The 9,347-nt window shown below is 35.3% G+C and overlaps 1 protein-coding gene across 2 annotated transcripts; it reads left to right on the top strand.

Moving 5' to 3' along the window:
* The first annotated feature begins 489 nt into the window (after nt 1-489).
* RAD9 (cell cycle checkpoint control protein family) lies at nt 490-6,911 on the top strand. 2 transcript variants are annotated; one of them, XM_059583258.2, is made up of 11 exons: nt 490-645; nt 1,580-1,699; nt 1,778-1,886; nt 2,603-2,854; nt 2,930-3,042; nt 3,316-3,380; nt 4,757-5,010; nt 5,089-5,251; nt 6,055-6,095; nt 6,185-6,379; nt 6,788-6,911. In XM_059583258.2, exons 1-10 carry the CDS (start codon nt 541-543, stop codon nt 6,328-6,330), a joined length of 1,368 nt encoding a protein of 455 aa, XP_059439241.2. In that variant the 5' UTR covers nt 490-540; the 3' UTR covers nt 6,331-6,379; nt 6,788-6,911. The 2 variants fall into 2 exon arrangements, with proteins under 2 accessions (XP_059439241.2, XP_059439240.2); XM_059583257.2 differs by having other exon boundaries at nt 6,185-6,911.
* The last annotated feature ends 2,436 nt before the right edge of the window (nt 6,912-9,347 follow it).

A 9,347-nucleotide genomic window follows, 5' to 3' on the forward strand; every position in this document is an offset into this window, starting at 1 on the left:
CTCAGGTAGGTCCGATCGAATTTCAATCAAGTTCTAGTGAGGTCCTGGGCAGGTCTTGGCAGGATTAGTCGATTTGAAAATGAGATACTTAAATTCAGAAAATGGTTTACGGTTTTAAAAAATGTAAACTATTTTTCAAAAATTAAAAAAAAATTTCTGGTCAAATGAAAAATATTTTTCGTTGACTATTATTTTATGTCGCATCAAACACCCAAAAATATGAAAAACATTTTTTGAAAATTATTTTACGAACAAACAGAGCATAAGTGTCCATTTCTGTTATCCCACTAGTTTTTTCAAAAAAAAAAAAAAAAAAAAAATCTGTTATCCCACTATCGGGACCGTCTGGTTTAATCTGGACCATCCATGACCTTCAGGACCCACCATCTGGTGTGCAACCTTTTTACATGGACGTCCCTGATTCAACCGGACTATTACAAAATCGCTTGCCCTTCCCGCCAACCCATTGAAAGTGAGTGCTCTCTCTCGCTTCACATCACACACACACACACACAGTCAGAGACAGACACAGAGGCGAAAATGGAGTTGAGTCTGGGCGGGAACGCGCTCAAGACCTTCGCTAGGTGCATCACGTGCCTCGCACGTGTCGGTAACGAGCTCGTCATTCAAGCTTCTCCTTCTCAGGTAAATTTCCTCCCTAACTTTCCTCCATTTTCTCTAGCTTTTCCCACAGATTTCACGATCCCAAACACTTCATATCTCACTGACGTTTCCACAATTTCATACTAATTTGAGCCTCTGAATATCATGAATTTGTGTTTGTCCAACCGAATCAATTGAGTTATTAATTTTTTTACATTATCGAAGGGTTTATATTTTGTGAATGATCCATAGAATCAAATCTTGGGCTCATTATAGTTTACCTTGTGATCAGGTCGACTTGTTATGTCAGAAATTATATGTTACTTCTGGTATTTGCGCTTCGAAAGTTATCCAGTGGTAACTCATAATTAGGCTTCAGCGTAGTTTACTTAGGGTTTTAGAAGAGTATAAAGGGGCTTTCGTGTAATATTTTTTATTTTTTTATATATTTTTATATGTTTGGTTGGATTTATATGAATCCTACTAGATAAGTGAGAAGTCAGTAAGTGAAGCTTTGTTTGGTTGGCAAGAAAATGAAGGAAAACAAAACAAAACAAAAATAAATAGCTCTGGCGCCTAGAATTTTTGCAGCTTTGGTTTCTGAAAATTCGAAGGATTTCCTCAAACGTGCTATGTAGTTGTAATTTGTATTTTTCCATAAGTGAATGACGTTGTTGTTTTAACTAGTCTAAGTTAGGGAAACTGTTGAGGTTTAAATTTTAACTTCATTTTCTTATCCGTTTGAAATATTCTTAACAGCCGAACTTAATATTAGGGGAATTAGGATACCCTTTTGGTCTATTCAACCTATATGGATTAGGCTGTGTTACGATTTAAAAATAATAAATAAATAAACCAAGAAAGGGAAAAAGAAGATGAAGAAAAGAGGATACAAATGAGTTAAGCATTTATTAGTACCATACTAAATATTCATGTATTAAGTTAAATTTGTTTAGTTACAATTTCTTGCTTGCAGCTTGCTTTTCACACCCTCAATTCATCGCGGTCTACCTATCAGTCTACTACATTTAAGCCCGGTTTCTTTGACAATTATACAGTTTCTGGTAACCAAGTTAAATGCAGTGTGCTTTTGAAGGTAAGATATTTTCTTTCAATGTTTTATATATTTTAATGGGATTTTGCTACTTAGATTCTTGCTGATTAGCATCTTCAGGCCGTTTGTTCTGTTCTTAGGACACCCATTGCAAGTATTGATAATTTGAGCATAAAGTTACCTGATCCAGACGCGTCAAAAGTGCAATGGACGCTGGAATGCTATAGTGGTAAAGTACTTTCCTACATATCTTGTATTGTATCCTACACTTGTTAGTATTGGATAGGGAGATGCAGGCCCAATATATAGGGGTAGAAAGATGGGATTGATGGGTGCTTATACATGTATGCTAGTGGTCAATCTTGTCATTTCTGGGTTATTTTATAACCAATAAGGGAACATTGGATTTCTACCGTAGTGGAATGCAATCATGGGACGCTTATAAATGAAATAAATTTATGGTGTCCTGCAAACATTCTTTGAGAATTAAAATTTGAAATTATTGCTATGGCCATGCTGATCATTTAGGCAAGACAAGCTATACATAGGTGTTGGTAGTTATGTGCAGAATATTCCATAGTGGCATTTGGCTTGAATCTCCAATGGCTTCCTCCATTAAGCCTTCATCCTGGACTAGTCACTTTAATGAGTAGCTCCTGATTGAGTCATGATCAAAATCTGACTCCAGTTTTATCAACAAAAAAAAAAATAAAATATAAAAAAATATAAAAAAAAAAATGATGCCAAAGTCAATATCAGGCTAAAATAAATATGAATTTGGATTTTGGGCTCACTTATTGAATGCTCTACATTTATGATGTTATGCACTATGCACATGTTACTAGATAACTGTACCATGCAACTTTTCTCATCGCACAATCTTCTTTTGTGTGTTATTCAAGTCCAACATTGATTTTAAACAGTTTTATGCTGTGCATTTTGCAGGCATGAGAAAAACCTATTGGATTACTTGCAATGTTGAACCCGACATACAACATTTATCTCTTGATAGGAGAAAATTCCCAAGCAGCTTTGTAGTGAGGCCTCGTGATTTCAATAGATTGCTTTCTAATTTTCAGTCATCTCTTCAGGAGATTACTATCATTGCAACAGAACGGACCTCCTTACCTTCTGACACTGCAAGTGAGATTGAAGGAAAAGCAGTTGAACTCAGAAGTTATATAGATCCAACCAAAGGTAAAAAACATATTAGTCTTTCTTCCCTCACTTCATCGCAAACAAGATATCAATGCTTCAATTTTTGAATTGTAGAGAATGACTCCTCGCTGCATACTCAGCTGTGGATAGATCCTGCAGAAGAGTTTTTGCAGTATACTCACACTGGAGACCCTGTAGATGTCACATTTGGTGTAAAAGAACTGAAGGTATATTAATCCAAGCCTTGGAACCTAATTTTTCTGAGCTTCAATTGCATTTGAGTCATAATTCACGTGGAAAAGCCTTACCCAACTGATGAAACATCAACTAGAGATAACATTCACCTAATCTTTGTCATTATCATCATAATTAATTTTATTATTTGATGCTTTCTGGTGTAAGCCTCAAGTGTTTTGGCTAACTAGTTTACTTATATGACTGTTGAACTTTGTATTAACTCCTTTTGACCACAGTCTTCTTTGTTTATCATCAAATTGCAGGCCTTTCTTACTTTTTGTGAAGGATGTGAAGTTGACATTCACTTGTACTTTGAAAAGGCTGGCGAGTAAGATATATCAAGTCCATTAGTTTCCCTTGCTCTCTTTTATTTTTCTTTCCTCCTCCACAAGGAGTTTCTCTTCTAATGAACTTCATGTGAAACACTAGCTTCAGCCTGTATGTGTGCTACTATATGTGATCATTGTTGATACAAATTGGTTTTGATGACAAATCACTACATTAGTAGACTCCTTTGCTACTTGGTATCCACAATACCACTTGGTATCCGTCGAGTTACATGAAAGTTTGTGTAAATAAAACATGAAATTTACAAGAAAGAATGAAAACCAAATAGCAACAATGAGCTGATGGAATATATAGCTCCTTAGAATCAAGGCATTACAATAAAAAAAATGCAAGATGAGAAGAGTCATTTGAGTTTATACAAGTTTATGCATTTGGTGATACATAAACCATTTAATCAACACCAAACAAATGAAGGGTGAACTCCATAATTCCCTTGCTATTTCACAATGGAGAAGACGGTGATCAATAGATTCCCACTTTTCTTCTTGCACATGCAACACCAATCCACCACTATGATGTTCCTCTACTTCAAATTGTCTAAATCAAGATTTTTCCTAATGTCGATGTCCACACAAAGAATGCCATTCTTGAAATACTCTTCCAAGAAAAATGGGAACTTACAGGAATGGATAACACACATGATAGTAGGAATTCACTTCAAACTTTCTCTTTTTGGAGGGGATCCAACAAATTCTATCATCACTTCCTTGTCTTAATCTGTGAGAATACAACAACTCTAAGAAAGAAGAGACCACTTCCACCTCCCAATAATGCACTAGTCTAATAAAGAATATATTACATTGTAGATTTCTATTTCGGAACTGCATATGATCTGCCACCCATGCATCCTTCCAACGTGCAATACTAAACCTCACCTTGGACCCATCTCCCACCTCATATCTAACAAATTTAGAGAAAACTTCGCACCCCTAATAAAAGTTGTATCATCGGAGTATTATTGACTCTATGCATTTGCATCACATCAGAAATCCATATTGGTGGCCATCAATGCATCACATTTTTGTCCATACTTCAGTTTATTGTTTGTGATCATCTGGCTGCCCATCTCTTGATACTTGATTAATTTCGACACATATACAAATGATTTTAATTATTCCATTGGTCATCCTCAATTTGACGTTCATTGAGATGCAAATAAATGGCCACTAGGAAGTTATACAAAGAATCTTTGGATCAATTAATTAGTTGTCTTGATGGTTTGCTAGACAATCCATAGAAAAATTTACTACTATCAAATGTTATAGACTTTGTCTGTCTTGGCATAGCATTTTGGATGCAAGTGTTATTAACTAAAAATTGGCTTCGTCTCATAAAAAACATGTACCTGGGAGATAGGCCAATTCTCATGGCACCAAAATTCGGCTTAGATGATGGATCCAGCTCAAACTTTGATGCTACACTTGTCCTTGCAACCATGCTTATATCTCAGCTCCACGAAGGAAATCCCTTGGAACCTCCACAGGTAGCTACATGCACAAGACATCTCCAGAATGAGCATGGAACAGGGTCTGAAGCTGAACGTGAAAGGTGTAGACCAAATATTTCTGAGCTTCCATCTGATCACACCAGAATTTGGTCTGAAATTTCAGGTAACTGTTCATATAATGTTTCAATGGTGAGAAGAGAATATGTTATGCAGTCAAAGTCTTGAAGACTTCTATTCGCAGGAAGCGCAGCAAAAAGTGGCAGTGGAAGTGGTACTGGAGAAAGGCAGGTTCAAGGGGAAAGAAATTTGAACGCCAGTGAACAAAGGGAAATTCAGAGGATTAGCACAATGCAAATCTCACAAGCTGCATGTGCTAGAGGAAATGAGCACGCAAATCCCAATATGTATCCTAATTTTTACTGTTTGCTTCAGTATGCCATCAATTCAAGTTTCATGTATCAAACCTTGACTTGCTATTTTGTGTGTGCTGCTTCCTGCATTCTGTGAATTGTGCCTTGTCAAAGCTTTACGAATTATCTCCAATTGTATTTTTCCTGCTAAATATAATAATTATTTGTAGATAATGAGAAAGGACTGCCTTTGCAGCCCGCTGAGTGCTTTACGTAGTGTCTATATGGATAGGGTATCAAACATTAGGTGAACCTAAGTTCATGGAGTTTCACTCTATATGCATCTAAGTTTCTGTTGTGATCTTCTGGAGCAAGTGCCTCTGTAGTTAAGCTTTGAGGGCCTTTCCTTAGAATGATATCTAAAACATTGGAGAAAAGTCAATGATCCTTTTCTGCTTTAGTCATTTGATCCAAACGGGGATAATATGTTCCCAAGGAAGCCACTTTAAGACCAAGATTTAGTTTCCACTAACAAAATATTTAGTCAGCTTTGTGATAAGTTTATACCTGGATTTATGTGTGGAGAGCAAGCAGTTAAAGGATCTGTCAGTTGGGCTGGTCTCTCTAGGTACGAGGCTCTGTTTGGTGTTTGAGAAAAGTAGATTATAGAAATGGCATCAGAAAAGTTCAGCAATATAGGATTATTGCTCTTTCCAACCAAAGCAAATGCTGCTCACACCACACTTATCATAGGTTCTAAATTTTTGCTAAGGTGATCGGAACAACTTCTAACCCTCTTGCATGCATGCTGATACATAAATTGATCATAATTGTATTGTCTTGACTGATTATGTTAGCTGCCATCCCGCAGAAAAGGATCATGCAGAACAATCACGAGGTTAGTAAGAGATAGTGAATTGGATTATTCTTGCATGTGTTTCTGCTCCCCCCAACATGGCTAATATTTTTACTATTTGTTGCTTTCAGATAGGCCAGATACTAATGCTCATGGATTTTCACAACGTCATCCTAGTAACTGGGTAGATGCGGATGAGGATGAGGATGATAATAATAATGGGGATGATAACGAACTATGCATTCAGTCAACACCACCCTACTATGAGGAACAGTAGCCTCCATTGATCTCTATCTCAAAGACAGGCTACTGGTTGTATGTCTATTGTAAGTGCATCTCTTATAATGACCTGCTTTGTCCTCACAAATTATTTTTTTATCTAGTAAATTTTTGGTGGTTTTTCCTATTTTACCCACCCTTATTATCACTCTGCTATTGTATTAAATGCAATTCAATACAAGGTAGATCCTACATCCAGGATTCCAAAAGGTGGTTGATTATGTGCTCTGCTTTCGAATGATTTTTAGTGTACTCAAATACAGAATATAATCATGCACCTCAATTGAAACCAAAAGAAAGTAGGATGTTGTACATAATATGCATTTAGTAAGTTTCCATGAAGTGTTAGCAAGCCAGTAAACATATACGTGTGATATTACTTCATTTTGCTAGGGTTGCATTACTCTAAATTGTCAGTCCTGGTGAAATACAATTTGGAAATTCTCTTGAGTTAGGTCATGGGACTGGTGGGTGGCTCAATAACTCTCAGGAGGTGATCCGTCACAATCATGCCGCAGTTATAAGGCCCTGTTGTTTTTTTGATGTAGTTGTAAACCGAATCTTTAAAGTGTTGATGCCTACTGCATGTTTTGTTGTAGCAAATTCTTGTCACTTGATTTAATTTTCGGTTGCTATTGGTCAAGGATATCATATAGGATTGTGATGATTTTAACATGCATAAAGAGGATTGGCAGGTGTGACGTCAAGTTTTTGAACTGATGGTCCCAAATACCATACATGACAATGATGGTATAAGCCTTAAGGTGGAGTTTATTTAAGGATCAACCCGGTGGTATTACAGTTTGCGTAATGCTAGAGACTATATTTTCAACTTACAATTATCCCAAAATTTTGCTGACATGGCAATTCTAATGAATTCTTGGATCAATATTTAAAAAAAAAAATACAAGAGTCGGTTAAGACTGCTAGGTTAACATTGTCGAATTAAAATGTAGTAAATCTTACTTTTATAATAAAAAAAATTTAATACCCCAACGGTTTTCTTCCGATGATAAGCTTAAACAAGGTGGATCACCAAATTTGATTGATTCTGAAGTGACGAATCTCTCTTTCTCTTTCTGTCTCTATCACATACAACTTAGCCGGATCTATCAACAATGCCTACGTGCCAGGATGTCTGGGACCCTGTATTCATTCATATCCAAATACCATTTTTCAATTTGTATGTTCAACATATCAACAACTTAGAATTCAGTGAACTTGCTCAGGAGAAAAACGAAAAGAAAAGAAAAGAAAAAAGAATTCAGAGAACTTTGCCGTTCAAGAATTATAAAATAATTTGAGATGTAAAAAATAATGAGGGAAGAATCAATAGGAAAGAGAACCCTTTTTTTTTGGTATTAAAAATGTACAACTTTTATATTAATATAGATTGAAAAAGAAAAAGATTTCAACAGACAGCTGGCTTGAGGAGGGTAGGTTTTGGGACGCGCAAACACCGCCCTAAGCGATCTGTGATGGGTCCCGCGCCTACTAACGCTTGTGCACGTTACGTTGACGCCGCTTAAAGCGATCACGTTTTTGCCGCATTTTTTGAGTTAAAACGGACAAAAAAAAAAAGAGGTCGTCTAGCCGTTGTTCGTTTGAATTGCCGTTGACATGCCCAAGGCGGGCGAAGGAGGGTTTTAAACTTTTAAGGCAAATAGAAATACAAAAATTAAAGGAAGTAATTAAATTGGTAAATATTCTTATTATTTGTTACAAAATTTAAAGAGAATTCTACTGCCACAATACATGTTTTTTTTTTTTTTTTTTTTCTTTTCTTTTCTTTCATGCTGTTATTGCTTTTCTTTGTATTTGTTTTCTCGTCTAAAAGAGAAAACATGGGTTACATATACTTAAACCTCTTTTTTAAAAAAAAAAGTTACACAAATTGATATGCGTGACATTTGGATACATTAAAGTAGGAAAAAAAAAATTATTCTGTTAGTGTTAACCATTAGAATGAATTAAAAAAATTAAATTTGACTAAAATCTTCCAAAATTACTATCATTTTGACCATTGAAAAACTAAACTTATCTTTTATAATTATTAATCAGTAAATAATAATAATAATTTTTTTTTTTTTAAAAAAAAAAAGTCTAAAGTGGCCCAACCACCTTGAATCGTGTTGCGTTTTTTACAAAAAGTTAAGTTTTTCTTTTATTATTATTTTAGTTTTTAAGAAAATAAGAGTATTACGAGAAGAGAAACAAAAAGTCCACATTTTTATCCAAGCTAACGAAGTAATTTATTTACCACAAAATAATAGTTTGATTAGTTTGTAAGGGGCGTTTCGGTTTGGAATTTCAAAAAATACGATTTTAAAATATGAAATTTGAAAACATAATTAAGCGTTTTGACAAATCACAGCTTGACCTCTAAAGTTACAATTTTTTTAAAATACAATCTTAAATAATTCATCTTTTACGATTTGATGTAAAACCCCAAATGCTATAAACTCACTAGAGAGGCAATAAGGAAAAACACACGGGACATACATTAACGGTAACGGACGTAGAGCCAGATGGGATAGAGAAAACGTGTTTCGGTTAAGAGACTGTTGGACGGACGTGGGAGTTGGGAATAGGTGCAAAACCCTAGAGATGCCGTATTCTATTTTCTTTCCTCATTACCTAATGTGTAAAGAAAGAGACAACCAGTAAACTCTTGAATTTGCATATGCCCTTTCACTTTATCTACCAAGTTGCCATTCATCTCTTGTGAGACGCCATTTTATACCTAATCCTTTGAAAACTATTTCCGACTCCCAACTATAGTTTAGACCTAAAAACTAGAGAAAAATACACTTTACCTTTTTAAGTTGGGACGATTTTTAATTCGACTTTTAATATTTTAATTTTTGCAATACACCTTTCAAACTTGCAATTTTTTTTTTTCAATTCGACTAATGTTATCCCAAAATTTCCATACTACCCCTATTTTTTAATTTTTTTTTTTTTTTTGAGGTGGCCGTAGCCACCCCTTTGGCCATCTGGTCATTTTTGCACCCC

This window comes from Corylus avellana, chromosome 1, assembly GCF_965113065.1.
Source record: "Corylus avellana chromosome 1, dhCorAvel1.hap1.2, whole genome shotgun sequence".
Classification (NCBI taxonomy): domain Eukaryota; kingdom Viridiplantae; phylum Streptophyta; class Magnoliopsida; order Fagales; family Betulaceae; genus Corylus; species Corylus avellana.

Bases quoted from the DNA above. Each gene is read 5' to 3' on its own strand.
- RAD9 (XM_059583257.2), top strand. From the start codon at position 541: ATGGAGTTGAGTCTGGGCGGGAACGCGCTCAAGACCTTCGCTAGGTGC. The intron at 646-1,579 runs GTAAATTTCCTC...TCTTGCTTGCAG, and splicing joins TTCAAGCTTCTCCTTCTCAG to CTTGCTTTTCACACCCTCAA. The intron at 2,855-2,929 runs GTAAAAAACATA...TTTGAATTGTAG, and splicing joins TTATATAGATCCAACCAAAG to AGAATGACTCCTCGCTGCAT.